This window comes from Lycorma delicatula, chromosome 4, assembly GCF_047948215.1.
Source record: "Lycorma delicatula isolate Av1 chromosome 4, ASM4794821v1, whole genome shotgun sequence".
Classification (NCBI taxonomy): domain Eukaryota; kingdom Metazoa; phylum Arthropoda; class Insecta; order Hemiptera; family Fulgoridae; genus Lycorma; species Lycorma delicatula.
The window spans coordinates 102,649,757-102,666,311 of NC_134458.1; the positions used below are offsets into that span (position 1 = coordinate 102,649,757).

The 16,555-nt window shown below is 27.0% G+C and overlaps 1 protein-coding gene across 6 annotated transcripts in view; it reads left to right on the top strand.

The window, feature by feature from the left end:
- The window catches only part of LOC142323713 (uncharacterized), a 359,124-nt gene extending 348,919 nt beyond the window's left edge, over nt 1-10,205 (top strand). For all 6 annotated transcript variants that reach the window (XM_075363845.1, XM_075363844.1, XM_075363846.1 and 3 more), the window contains 2 exons: nt 2,403-2,554; nt 3,644-10,205. In XM_075363845.1, coding sequence (XP_075219960.1) covers nt 2,403-2,554; nt 3,644-4,142 — 651 coding nt within the window. In that variant the 3' untranslated portion in view covers nt 4,143-10,205. The remainder of the gene's footprint in view (nt 1-2,402; nt 2,555-3,643) is intronic.
- Nucleotides 10,206-16,555: the final 6,350 nt, after the last annotated feature.

Below are 16,555 nucleotides of genomic sequence, written 5' to 3' on the forward strand. Positions count from 1 at the left end.
TTTATGCCACATTTTAGCTATTGGAGTACTCTGTTAATTAAGACTAATAAATTTTTAATAGATAATTATTATTATCCAATTTTAAGTATAATTAATATTTTTAATACATACCGTTAAGTAGTTCATTATTTGTAAGACATGTTTATGATTTTGTGTCATAGATTTAAATTTTACAGTAACATTATTAATATATAAGAAGATATATGTAAGAATATGTTAAGACAGTTAATAATTGCATCATAAAATTGTAATTTATATACTTATGTCACTTATAATACAGTTATAATTATGGTATTTATTTATAATTTATTATTTGTGTTTTCCTATATTGCATAATAATCAATTTATTGTCTGAAATCTGTTGTTTAACTGAACTAACAACTGAACAAAATTTACTTTGAAATTTTATTCTGGTTTTTACATTTGTAATATTTTATAATCATAACATTACCTTAGAAAAATATTACACTGAAATGTATTATTAATTTTATTATAAGGAAAATTTGTCTTTTATTATGATGTTATGTAGTATTAATTTATTACCAGTATTAGTATGATTACGTGATTCACAGTTGATTTACAATTTACCAAATTTTATTAATTTATCAGTTAATTATTATTTTAGATATAAATAAATTATATTATTTCCCAACTTCCATTTTTATTTGTATCCATAAAATCATTTTTTTTATTATCATTTTTTAATGAATCATTGTCTTGATATAAAAATTAATCAATTGTATTTGTATAACTTATCCTATCCAAGAAATACTGTTCTTTGAATTCTTTTTCTTGCTGTCATATGATCTCTTATTCTTTATACCATCCTGTGAAAACTTCCTTCTCCAAGCATTCAATCATTTAAATAATAAATAAATCTTACAATTTATTTATTATAACTACATGCTGTTAAATATAGCAATAATGTTAATAATTTATTTCATTCATTATACCACTTCAGATTAAGCACCCAGTTACAGGTTTTGATGAAAGACAAATTCTGGTCTTTCATCAAAAGACATGTAAAAAATGCCCAATCCATTTTTATCTGTCCTACCACTCTTCATCTCAGTTGCCTATATTTTACTTTCATCTCTTTTTACACTTACCCAAAAGTCTGATGCATGTGTTATAATAGAGATACAGTAATTCATGAAAACCATCTGTTTACAATCAGGTGGTAAATCTAGCCTCCAGAAAAACCGTAAGCTATTACTTCAGAGAATGAAATGTATTAATGTAAATGAAGTGTAGTCTTGTACAGTCTCAGGTTGAGCATTCCAGAGATGTGTGCTTAATTGAAACCCAACCACCAAAGAACACTGGTATCCACGATCTGGTATAGTTCTAGGTGGTAAATCTTTATCCCATATTAAACTGTTAACAGCGGTAAAATCATGCTGTCATTTGTAATCTGTAATTAATTTCCCAATCCTTTATCCAATCCAATATTTCTGATGAAATAAAAGATATTTCTTAAAATTTCTAAATCCAGTGACAATTTTTAGTGTTTCTTTTTTTGTGTATTTACAGACTACTGCTTCCATATTACTACTACTGCCAATATTTTTCTTTTCTCTATGCTTATTTACATCCTTTACTTTCTTAATTCTTAACTGACTTTCTTATTTTAGATTATACCCTCCTCCCAAATTAATAGTGTCATCAGCAACCATGTTTCTGTTCCTTGACTTTCTAATTTTCTTTTCACCATCTCATGAATTTCACTTGAAATGTTGGTAAATAACATAGTAAGATTACCTTGTTTTGAAAATAGTTCAGTTTCCATCTCAGAAATTTCAGACTCATTGCGGTTTTATAATTTTTATACATTCCATTTATGATTTCTAAAATTTGAAGGGATGGTCCTTTCCTCCTTAGTGTTTTCTGTACTTTCCTTCTGGAAAATCTAGTGTAGGCTTTGTTAATATCTATAAAGGTTACTATCTGGCCAGGTTACTTTCCCTTATTTTCAACTCCTAATGACTTATCGTATTATAACATCAACTTTCTTGTCTAATACTAGTTACTTTCTTGTCCAATACTGTTCTTCCTCTGACTGGTGTTTCCCTTTCTCGCCAGTATCCTTTCAAAGATTTTCAGTGTACAAGGTATCACTGTAACTTTTATAATTTCCACAGTTCCAAATGTTTCTGTATTTCCTGTGCATAATTATTAAATTGCTCCACAAATATCAGAACACATCTAAACACTTTTACTTATCAAGTGTTTTGGTTTTCCAGGATGATTCATTTTATTTATTTTTGTATAGAGATGAATTCACTTAGAATATGTTCATAGACTGAATAAATTTTTACACTCATTTGATAAGTTCTTTTTATGGGAAAGATTTGAAAGTTGTAGGAAGAATGAGACCAGTAATATGTTTAATATTTTTATAGAATGAGGAGCCATTGCATCATATTGTGACAATACATCAGTCAGGAGCACCAATTGAAAAGCCTCCAGATTACGATTCAGTAACAGGATGTCTACCTCCATGTTATGAAGAGGCAATTAGGTTGAATCCATCACTTCTTCTGCCTAATATAAGGTGAGATACATTGTATTGAAAAAAAATTCCTAGGAAAAACACTCAAAATGTTTATTTAAATGTCATTCTACATTTAAATAACCATTTTATTGGTATATTTATTCTTATTTATTCACATTTGTTATTACACTGTTTAAAATGCATTTCTCAATTATTACTTTCCCAGCTGTTACAGAATATAATAGACTGAAAATATTTCTGTGAGATCAAAACTGAACTAGCAAGATAAATAAATATATCTTGTAAAATGTGTGTCATTATATTCACACCAAGAGTATTATTTTATGCCAAAGCTGTGTTATGTATGTACATTGTTTTCATTAAATTATTTTTTTAAATCGATCTAGTGGATGGGTGGTACAGAAATAAGGGAATTGATATCAATGAAAATGTTAGATGGGTAAATTTTTTTATATATTTACTCCAGTTTTGATATAATTATTATACATGAAAAAACCCTTTATAAAAAAAAAATTACTCTTCCTGACTCAAAAAAAAATTAATACAGATTTCAGTAAGTAATTTTAATTGGTAATTATTAGTATAAAATATGTTTTAGGGATGAAAACTCTTAATTAGATAAATATTTTAAAAGGAATTTAGAGAATAATGAACTTCAGTTATCATTTACATCTCTGAACTGCATTTACAAAAAATCTTTCCTGGTTAAACTGGGAAAATTATGCAACTTGTTGCAATTTTGTAGTCTTCATGAAACAAAACAAATTTGAATAAATTTCTTTAGGTCATTGAAGTTAAGCAGCTGTGGAATGACTGCACACTGTTGGCATTTATAACTGCTGGGAAAATTATACAACTTGTTGCCATTTTGTTGTCTTCATGAAACAAAACAAATTTGAATAAATTTCTTCAGGTCATTGAAGTTAAGCAGCTGTGGGAATAATTTGACGGTACACTGTTGGCATTTATTAGTGGTAATAACCTCAACAGTCATTGGCAGTTAAAATTTATAAAAATGTTATGTGTATATATTGATAAATATTATGTTATGTATTGATTTATTATTGCTATATGTATAAAATTAATCTTAAAAATTAAAATGTTGTATTATAAACTTTTTTTTTTTAGTACGGCACAAGATGTAACTGATTCAAGAAAACAGGAAGCAGATATTCCTCCTGGTGTATCACAGAATCTTAACAATATTCCTGCACCACCATATAGTCAAGCTTGTACTGTTAATATTACTACAGATTCTTTAACATTAAAAAACAATGATGTTATTAATGGTAAGTCTTCATCGACAGGAACTAGTGATATTGTAGTAACAACAAATGAAGCCGCAACAAACACAGTCGAAGATTCTAGTCAAAATAGTCAATTTAATAATGATAATTTTGGTTCTAAAGTATTAAGACTGAGTAAAAGATTGTTACGTGGTAAACGTGTTAGTTCACTAGACGGTGAAAGTTCCAATAATTCAAATTCGACAATGTCAAATTCTTCAACAAGTAATGCAGCGGCACAAACAACTGCAGCAACGATATCAACACCAGATTCGCAGCCTCCATCTTTAACATCAGAAAATGATAGTTCACCTTCAACATCTAATTTACCAGTAAGGTGATGTCATTTGTGTGAAATGCAAAATGCATTAATATTAATCATTTTATAATAATAGTAATAAATATTATTTTCGATTTTTTATTATTGCTATTATTATTATTTATAATTTCAATTTTGAAAGAGAGATACAAAGGAAAAGGAAAGATTTATACAATTTATTTTAATCAATTTTTGAAGATTTTGTAAAATTTTGAAAATTTTATACTTTAATTTAAATTTTAAGTTGCACCAGGTTATATCTGTCTGCTCCTAACATTATAACCAACCCATATATGAATATAAAGCCTATATAACACAACAGATAGTTATATAATAAACTAGTATTATATAACTAAGTATATATAATTGTAATCTTATATGTTTATTTATTTATTTATTGTTTTATAAAAAAAAACCTTTTTGTTTATTTAAATGTTCTTTCCTTTTCATCACTAATATAAGTGGTGAATTTCAAATTTTAAAAAGCACAAAGGTAATAAAAATGTGAAGTTTAAGAATTTCAGAATAGAAGAATCTTTTGAAAAAAGAAATATATTTATATTAACCAATCTTAATTTTTTTTTAAGACATATGAATAATTGTCAATATGTTACATGATATATATCATAATGTACACTGGCAGTCCAGGAGAGAAGAGAAGAATTTAATTTTTCTAATAAATTAAAAATGGACACTTTTTTAGAGGAAAAGACCCAAGGAAAATCAATTAAAAAATTTTTCTGCATTTAAAACTTTTATCTCATTTCTTCTTATATGACAGATTAGTTTCTTGAGGGTCTCCCCCATTGCACCTCCTAAAGATTAAATCCTGCCTGTGTATGTTTATTTATATATATAGATAATTGTATTAAATTATCACAGATCCTGCCTAATTATCCTAAATATTAAATCCTCCCCTGTATGTTTATTTATACATATAAATAATAGTATTAAACTACAAAATTTTCTTCTAACCTTATTTTTTTTATTAGAAAAACATTAATGTAAAGACCTATTATAATAATAATAATGATATAAGCACAACACTAAATGCTTTTAATAAAATTTATCTTATCTCTTAGGTAGTTGTATTGTGCTATAAGCTTGAAAAGGGTAGATAAACTTTAAAAAATGAAGGGTTTGAAACAGTGATAGTTTTATTTTAAGTATTGTGTTATATATTTAAAACCTAACTAAGCTAATAAAAGTAAAAACAACAAATAATGATTGTTCTCATAATTTTATAATTACACTATTAATAGTTAAGTATATAGAAACAAAGTTGTTGAACACAATCTTGGTGTTACTGGGCCTACCTAAATATTCTGTTTTTACCGCATCTTACATCCTGATTACTGTACTTTTACTTCTACATCATTAATCTGCTGATTCTTTTTGTCAAAATTTTATCCACTATCTTATCTGGACAAGTGTAGTTATTCTTTTTTTATAACCTGTGGCAGGTGAGAGGTAGATGATTGTATGATATGTAGATTGACTATATGGTCTGCAGATGCATTGTATATTATATACATTGACCTTTCTGTATATCTTTATCTCCATTTTTAATTTTTTTGCATCTTGCATTCGTACTTTATCATAGCTGCCCTATCTATGTAATAGGAATTTTATTTACAAAAACTCTTAATATAAATATGACCTTAAAACTAGAAAAGCATTGCCTTAAAAAAAAAATGATTAATATGGTATTTTTTAAATTTGTGGTATTTAATATTTTTATTAATTACATTAACATTTTATTAAATCTTAAGGTAATAATTTTTGGATTTCATTTCTTTGTGGCTAGATTCTTCATTGATTTTCTTTTGTTTTTTAAGCCATTATTCATGTAATAAAATTCAAATATTTTGAAGCGTAGTGTAAAAAAAATAATATTAGATGAAACAAAAGTAAAATGCTGAGCTTTGAAAAGATTGCACAGCCATGCTGAAGTTAACAAAAGATAAAGAACGTTAAAAATAAAAACAGATTCTATCTAGGATATATAAATCATACCATTTTATTGAACTGCACTAATCAAATTAGTTATTGTAGTCAGCATATTTATAAAAACATAAATTTACATTTGGAAGAAATTTACATTCATTCTTCTAAGAACCATTATTCTAATGTAAATTTCTTCAAAATTATCTTCCCAAGTTGAAGTAATCTAAGTGAAAACTTTAGTAATATAATTCATCTCATGTTCTGTTGGATCTAAATTTTTTAAACAGTAGTATCTTTAAAAAATCAAGCAAATAAGAATTTTCTCTGTATTGAAACAACACAGTATCAAGTACTCTTTAAACTGATAATATTTGCAATAATTCTTTGTGAATTTTAATTTTAATTTTCATGTAAATTCAGTTGTTAACTCTATAAAGTCAATTAGAGAATATATGTAAAAGAGTAACTTTCACAAAACCATAGTTTTATTTGTTGACTCTAAAAGAGGTTTAAATACTAAAATTGCTAAAACCCACTCAGTTTTATTTACCTTAGAAATATATTAGCTGCCAACTTATATTCATTTATCCTTGATATTGGTTTTAAAAATGTCCACTTTTTATTTTTAAAAAAATTGTAAAGCCAGAATCTTATTAAAAAATATAATAAGGGATTCTTCTAAAAAATATAAGGGATTCTTCTAAAAAATATAATAAAGGATTCTTCTGTTCAGCTTTTAATTAAATTTTACAAAATTTCAGCTTTGTAGGTTCAATAGTTTTTGAGATATGATTTGTACAATATGTAGAAAATATTGCAATGTAGTAAGAATGCTTTGATTGTCTATAATAAAAATCTTATATAGCTTATGCAGTCATAAATTTCATCTGTTATTTGTTTTTAGCCTGTTCAGATTTTTTATAGTTCATGTGTTTTTGGTTTGATGATAATTTAAGGTTTAATAATTTATTTAGAATAATTATAAAAATATTGTTGAGTAAAAATTTTGTTATTTCTTACTTCAGTATTTGTTCTGTGGTTTGCTACATCTTGAAACCAATCCCTTCAGTTTTTATTAATTTTTTTAAATTGTAAAATATGTTTAGATTCTGTATTTAAATATACTAAAACTTAGATCATAATTTAAAAATTGTAAAAAAAATTATGTTTATTAGGTTAGTGCCATCATTTTTCTTAAATCGAAGCTATTGTATTATCTCATTAACATTCATTGCTAGTCTTCTGTATTAAATAATTTAATTATATCCTACACAAGTTTGTTACATATTTCATAAAATAAATGAGGCTCTCGTAAGGTTAATAAAAAATCATTTGGTTCATATTGTTTATGATTTTGTATATCTTATTTTAAAATAGAAGACAAAAATTTGATAATTTCAAAAATATTGATATATTCACACATCTATCATTACTTAAAAATTAAGAAAGTATTTTGATGATATGTTATTACAATTTACTTTGTACAATTTTTATTTAGTTTTGTTTCTTAGAAATAAGAATGTATTTGATGTATTAAATGAAGTATTTCTGCACATATGTTTTATTTTTCATAAATATTATAGAGCCAATTTACTGTAATTAAAATAAGTTTAATTTCAATAAATGTTTTATTTTTCATAAATATTATAGAGCCAATTTACTGTAATTAAAATAAGTTTAATTTCAATAAATGTATTAAATAAAAATTAATATTTAAAAGTACTTGTATTAGTATTAATAATTTTATCGGTAGCAGTGGTGGTTCATGAAATTCTCACTTAGTGGAGCTGTAATCTACAGAAAATTGTTCTGTAGCTTATGAAGTGCTTATGAAGTATTGTAGCTTATCATAACCTAAAAACATCAATATCTTACAATGAAAATAAAGTTACTAGTATTTTTTTTATGTACCATAAGTAACTTGCCCTAGTTTATGCTTGTGACTATCACTCACTTTGATATAGTCACAAGGGTGACTAAATGTTCAATCTGTATGTATAATACCCAATAATGTACCACTGTACAGGCTAAACTCATACCATTATTAAAAATTGATCTGGTGGAAATTCAATTAACTTAAATATGTTCTAAAATTACTAACTTAAATATGCAATAACTGTAAATGACAATATAATAAAATTCATTCATGTTTAGTACAAGTAGTATTCAGTACATACAATATTAGTAATGCTAATTTTTTTTCTATCAATATCTGTCTTATGCTTATTGATATTCTGTCCGTTTTTAAAAAATAATAGCCATTTTTTATGATGAACCAACAGTGAGCTAGTTTGAAAGAAGTTTTACTTTATTATTTATTATTATATTATGTAATGTAATGTATTATATTAATCTATGAATGAGGCCGTAATTTGATTAAAAACCATCAAAACAAAAAGAAAATAAACAAAATATTTTATTTATTTTTAATTAAATTTAAAGTTATTTTTTAGTATTATATTGTTCTGAGTTAATATTTAAAAAAAAAACCAGCATTTTTCCAACTTAAACCATTTGAAGGTCCAAATGAAACGTTCAATTTCCTAAATTCTTAATTATTTTTAAATAATAATTAACATAACCAAGGCTAACTTAATAACTTAATTAACTCATACAGACTAATTTATTTGGGTCCCCCCAGTCTTGGAAGTAGGAAGAAAAACTTTTCTACATTAATTATAAAATAAATAAGCTACAAATTCATTGTGTAAAGTTAATAATCTTTAAACTTTGTTGTGATGAAATAAATCAAATGGGCTATTCAGGAATTATCATACAAATGATTGGATGGGTAGAGACACATACACAAATTCTGTAGTGCACCCATTCTTTGAATGCAAAAATATTTTTAAATTAGCAACACATTTTTATTGATTTTTTTGGCTTGGCTGCTGAGAAGAGACAGTGAGTACACTATTTTTTTTTTACACTATTCTAGTCTGATTTTTCCTATGACACATGAAAAGAATGTGGGGTACAAACATCACTAATCAAAATTAATTTCTGTAAGAGTAATAATATTCATTATTATGATTGTCAGTTTCTGTGGTAAAAATAGTGAAAGTTTTTCTTGAATGCTGCACTGCACTTTAATAGGCTTGATATTACGATACCATATATTATATATTATTTTATATCAATAGAGTAAATTGTAGGAATCCACATCACTTATAGTAAACATGCATGGATTGTTTGTTATTCTTAAAAATGGCTGTGCCACTTCTTGCCTTATGTCAGGTTATGTTAGTATACACTCAGTGTAAACTTTTATTATTAAATTAATAGATCACACCATCTCCTTGTTTTTATACCATATAAAATGTCTAAGGTCACAATAGAAAGAAAAATTGACTAGAAAAAAGTGAATTGCTAAAATCAAATGGGCCAACAACTGTGATTTGGCAGTGTGACAGCCTTATTGAACAGGTTTGTTACTTTTCTACTTTACATAGTTCATATGACAAATCTTTTATTCTAATAAATATTAAATTAGACAAACTAATATGAATCAGTTTCTTATTTAAACATTAAATTATGCAATTACGCATTGTAGGCATTTATCCAGAAGAATAGTTAATATTTCTAGCAAACGAGGGGGGGGGGAGAACAACAATAAAAGTAATCCTATTGCATTTGAACTGGGAATACTTACCTGCACTTGATAACTGGTTTTATATAGTTATATAGTTCACATCATTTTAATGTCTACTATAATATTTTGCCTATAATAATTTCAGATATTAAAATATATATAAAAATAAAATTATTTTAGAATAATTGTAGGAATTCTGTAGCACTACAGCCCTTATAAATGAGTCGCCACTGATTACTAGTCCTAATAGTTTGAAATATATTACTCTTTTTTTATATTGATAGCTGTATGAATACATTTTGAAATGTAAATAATATATACATGTACGTGTATACGATATATAAAAATATATATATTTATATATAACAGCCATTTTATTTTATGTTACACCTAATCGTATGCAAGTATTAAACATGTATTTGTAAATAGTATTAATTGTTTATTCATAATTAAAAATACTATTTAAATTAAAATTATGTTTGTATTTTAAGTGTAATAATAATATTATTAATAGTATTTGTCATTTTGACTATGGTGATAATGAAGTCATATATAATAAGAAATTTTAATTAAGTTAGGTAAATTTTGATGAACTTGTATTTGAAAATTAGTTTTTAAAAATATACATTAACAAAAAATCATAATGTGTTTATAATAAGACTTATGTGTAAATTTTATTATAATTATACAATATTTAATGTAATAAGTAATTTTAGTTGTAATTATTTCATTAATTAATTCTAATGTATATAATTTTGTTTTATTTTTATTATTTTTTTGTACAAGTTTTATACAATGTAATACTACAAACATATATTAAAAAATTAATGCAATTTATTATCCCACTCGTATGATAATATTTAATATTGATGTCACCCAACAAAAAAATAAATAAATAAAAATGAGAGTAAAATGTAAATTTTTTTTCATTTAATGAAGTTCATCTGTCATTTTTTCATTTTTTTAACCTTACCAAAATATACCTATACTACGTGTTTAAAAATATGATATACAGTTCTAACTTATTTTACTGCATATTATATACAAGGTATTAATTGATTAGTTTTTTATAATTTTTTCAACAGCTAGAAATGTCAATAAAATAAATTAGAATGATCTTGAAATAGTGGGACTGTATTTCATTTACCATCTCAGAAATATAATTATGAAACTGTGGGATAAGAAAAGATAATTTGTTCATATTAAATCATATATTTCAGAGCTACTTTCAATCACTGTTTTATTAATGGAAAAATTCAGTCAGAGTTGAAAATATTATCTGATATACTGTACATATATTAATCTAATGGTTTCTGTGTGTCTGAATTCTTTCGCAACTGACTGAGCTGAAATTTTGCATGAACAAGTTTTTATTCTCGGGAAGAACACAGTGCTATTGTTAAGAAATGTTTCACTGTTTCAAGTTGATTCAACTTTATTTCAGCCAAACCGCTGATTAAATCAAATTTGGAGACCACTACCAGCATTTGTAATAAAATTTTCTATAAAAAAAGGTCTTTTTCGATATATCTTTCAGTTATTATTAAAAGTAGCTTTAAAAGTGCAACAGTGTACAACACAACAACACCACCAACACAGCCACCACAGTGTGGGATGCAACACATTGTAACTGTCTGCACCTGCCTCTAGTCACTTGACTAAAGAACACAAATGAAAAACAAAATTTTACAGTCACATCCTTGTAGTGTTTGTCGATTAATGCTAAGAACCATGCAAAGCACCCCATAAGAAGGACGGGTAACCGACTATAACTACTATTTTTATGATTGAGGTATCTGAAACCAGCAAACTTCAGATCACTTAAGGACTCAAGTTTTGAGTCCTTAGCTGACCAAACTGTTGCTCAGAAGAAATTACAATACACTAATTACAAAACTCTTATTTATAGTATTATTCTCACAAACTTCAGGATAATAAACACAGTTGGGGGGGACCCTGAAAAAAATATATATATTTTTTTTTTTTCTAAAGTCAATATTTATAAGACCCATATTCCTCTGTACCAATATATTGTATTTTTATAATCAAAATCCAACTTTAACAACCAAAGTACAATCCTGTACTTGGGTTGTTCATGTCTTTTCCTGTTGTGGTCAGTCTTTGCTCATTAAATTGATGCTTGTGAGAATAATAATGATAAATAATAATTAAGGCCTGTTCAATTTATTAAAAAAAAATCAGTGTATTGTAATTTCTTCAGAGCAACAGTGTCAGTACAGGACCCGAAACTTGAACTGTAGAATATGGGTTTCAAAATATACAGACTGCATCCATCTTAAATATATTAGTTATAATTGGTTACTTTTCACACCAGTAAAAATTTATTTTGCCTGATTCTTAGCATTACTTGAACAAGGAAGTGACCATACTTCGTTTTTATTACTTTTATGTTTTTTAGTCAAGAAACCAAAGGTGCAGCCAGTCACGATGTGTTGCGTTGCACACACAGTAAAGTAATGATAATGGCTATATTGGTTGAGCCCCCATGCTGTAGACCATCACACCCTTTAAAGATCAAAATTCAAAAAACCCGAAAATGGTTTTTAGATATTTATCTGAAGAATATTTACAAGCTCCAATCTAGTGAATATCCCGTATAGTATAGTCAGAAATGGGGAAAATTTTCATCCCTTTCAAGATTTACACACACCAAAAATTACATTGATTTTCATTTGTTACAAATGATCTTCATTTGTAATTAAAAAAATAGCTGGGTTTAAAAAAATGTCAAACTCCACTTTAACCCTTTTAACTCAGAATTTAAAAAAATCTATAAATTATTTTTTAGATATTCAGATGAAGATTACACACACAAAAAATCAGATTTTCTACATTTTTTACAGAGAACTTAAAGTAGAACTCGGAATTTCCAAACATTCTTTCTTAGTGTGCACTAAGACCGTAAGAAGAATATGAATACAAATTTTTATAAATTTATGGTTGTAGTTTTTCATAGGCATTGATGAATCTGCCACTCGCTTTATAGATACAGATAAATGTGTGTATGTGTTTGTAACAACCATCTCTTTTTTGAATGAAATAAGTTTTTTTTTAATAAAAAGAAAACACATTACAAAGTAAAAACATAACACTTTTTAATTTTTTTCAATTTTGATTTTTGAATATGGTAAATTAAAAGTTATCAAAAAATTTTAAGCTTTTAAAACTGGCTTTATTATTATTATTATTATTATGCTTTTCTTTTTGAGATTTACGGACATTGACTGCTGTGGTTATTAACCTTTATGCCAAACAGAAAAGAAAGTAAACTTTTACTCCCTAATAAAAAAACTGGCGACTTAGTCAAAACTAGTATATCAAACAAACCCACCGGGTTGATTTAGTGGTGAGATTTACGGACATTGACTGCTGTGGTTATTAACCTTTATGCCAAACAGAAAAGAAAGTAAACTTTTACTCCCTAATAAAAAAACTGGCGACTTAGTCAAAACTAGTATATCAAACAAACCCACCGGGTTGATTTAGTGGTGAACTCGTCATCGCAAATCAGCTGATTTCACTAAAGTTCAAATCCTACGAAAGGCAGTTTATATTTGAATACCAGATCATAGATACAGGTGTTCTTTGGTGGTTGGGTTTCAATTAACCACACATCTCAGGAACAGACAACTTTCTTTTTCTGTTTAACCTCCGGAACCACCAAAAGTTATTACTTCAAAGGATGATATGTAAGAATGTAAATAAAGTGTAGTCTTGTACAGTCTCAGGTCAACCATTCCTGAGATGTGTGGTTAATTGAAACCCAACCAACAAAGAACACTGGTATCCACTATCTATTATTCAAATCCGTAGAAAAGTAACTGCCTTTACTAGGATTTGAAAAAAACGGGTCGACCTGAGACTGTAAAAGAATATACTTCATTTACATTCATACATATCATACTCTGAAGTAATACTTATGGTGGTTCTGAAGGTTAAACAGAAAAAAGGGAGTCTTGTCAAACAATTCAAACTTATAACTTATTAAAAATTATTGAGTCACAAGTAGCACAAAATGAAAACATACATTTTTACAGAAATACTGTCAAATAATCAAAACAGGTGTAAAGGACCTGCAATTGTTTATAAAAAATACTTAAAAATAAATTTGTTAGTATTTAAAAAAAACTACTGTATCACAAAAATCTGTTGTGTTTGTATTAAACTTGTCTCATAAGTCTATCACCTAGGTTTTACCATTAGGCCATATTATTTTATTCTTTTAGCCTTTAGTTAGCCTTTAGCAGGCTAACTAAAGTCAAATAAGCACACAAACAAGTAACAAACTAAGTGGGAAAACAAACAGCACAGCATAGTGACTGGAAATCCTATAAGAGTAAACAGCTCAAGCCGTAATATACTTTATAATCTTCAACTATTCATAATACTAAGGCATTCTTGAGATAAAGACTAACTTATAACATACAATATAAAAACTCACATAGCTGATACTGACTCAAGTAGCATTATAAAGCAATGACCATTTCAAATCCAACATAGAACAAAACTACACAGATGTGCAGATACATAACACAATACACAGATACATAACATAAGGTGGGCGGGAATTCCCTTTACACTGTAATAAATACAGCTTAATCGGCTCTATTGCTGCAGATTATCACCGCTGATATTGCTCACTGCTGCTGGAAAATGTGTGGAAGAAAAGCCGTGGTGAGAATCGTCCGGTGTATCCATTCGTGTTTGGATGAATTTTTTTTGCTTATGGTTATGTTACACTGCTGTGATCTCAAAATATCAGAATCTGTGGGTTGGTTGATGTGTGTTTATCGGTTTTCAAACAATTAACTTAATATTTATATACATATTATTCATATTAGTGCAAAGGAATACAATCATAAGTGAAAGTAAGGGGTTGTGGGGTGGGGTCATAGATGCCCTATTACACTCATGATGAAATAAGTTTTAAATCCTATAAAAATTTTTAATATCATTTTGTAGATTTTCTTCTGTAATATCATGTAGTAGATCTTCAGACAACAACTAAAAAATGAGTTCTCTGTCCTTATATAATCTTGAAATGAGATTTAGAACTCCAATTGTTGAATTTTGAATAATTTTGTTCTACCAAATAACAGAATCTCATTTATAATAAAATTAATGGATTTAAAATATTATTTGTTATAAAAAATTATAAAACTAATTTTGGGACTTTTATTTCTAAGGTTAAAATGTGGTACAGATAAACTTCAATGATAATTAATTTATTCATTAAAATTATTACTTGTATTATGTGTACAATTTTTTTTATCGTGTTGAAATTTTATTTCAAATCAAAATTACATTCATATGTAAAGTGTATCATGAAGTTCTCCTGAGACTTTCACAGCCTATTCTACTCTTGAAAATAATGGAAAAAGTTCACATAAACATATTCCCTAAAACGCTTAGTTTGCGAGTTATGGCTAGTGAAAGATTTCACTTGGATTTCAGCTACCCTGGTGAAATGAGGTCGTACTGAAAGTTTTATGACATTAATTAAGGGGCAGATTTCTTATGTTTGTTGACCAGAAAAATTGAATAAAATAGTTTCCAGACCTGTATCTGCAGTAGGTTTTGAGGAATGTGAGGTGAAAACCAATAAATTGCGGTAAAAACCCTGTTTTTTATGTTTGATAAACAATAACATTGTGAAATGGGTAATTAACACAAAAAACTTTTAAACAAAAATAACAGAGAATTTAATTCTGAACAAAATTGATGCCAAGCATTTTCAATAAATTTCTTGGCATGCTTCTGTACTGCTTTTGTTACTCTTTTTAGTTCTTCAGGGTTCTCCTTAAGTTGCTCAGCTGGAACCGTAATGGGAAAATTAATTCCTTACCAGAATGCATCTTTGTTTGGTATTGAATATTTTTCATCCATCCCCGGATGCAAAAATTTAAAGGTGTTAGATCAGGCGATATTTTTCATCAATAACAGCGACGTGTTGGATAGATCGTTCTTACTGGTACGAATACTAGGTAGTGAACCATTTCCCGAAGATTGCGAAAAGTCGCGCTAATTGTTTTGGGATCTGAAATCCTGCGGTTCGGAAAACGTATTTCATATTCTGCTGTAGCATTACTATTACACACATCCAGAATGGATTCCACATCACCGTATTCCTTTTGTTTTAAATAAGTACGGCATTATTTTAATAGAAAACCGATCACATTCAAACCAAAATTCACTGAAAAATTGGTTAACTACAGCATCACACAGTACCGGATAAATTTAATGTGCCTTACACAATGATTTAAACAGTGATACATTATTGCGCATTGTTGATCAGGTATTATTTTATTGCCTACTTTTAAATAACAATTTTTCAAATTATTTATTTTGTATTTCTAGCATTAATAAAAAAAACTTATCAAAGTAATTTTTATTTATTTATTTTTACTTTACAATTGTTGTGTAATTTCCAGTACTTTTAAATTTTGTTTTTACAAAATTTTCGGTACCTACGTATTAACGCCACCGCAGCTACAGCTTTAAAAACAAAGTAGTCAATCGGATTTCGGTGGAAAACGAACAGTCTCTTTATTAATTTTCATAGATGGTTACTTATATTTATAAATATAATTTAACCAAACTTAATCTACGCTCGCTAACCTTGACTAATTAACACCGTAATGTTTTGAGTATTTATTTAATAAATTCAGTAATTATTAAATAATCAAAACACTCCTGTTAATTAGTCAAGGTTAGCGAGCGAAGCGAGCGTAGGTTAAGTATATTTATAAAATAAATAAATATAACCATTTATTAAAATTAATAAAGAGACTGTTTTGAATCTACGTTAAACTCTATATCGGCCCATTTTCCACCGAAATTCGATTGACTACTTTATTTTTAAATAAAGCTGTAGC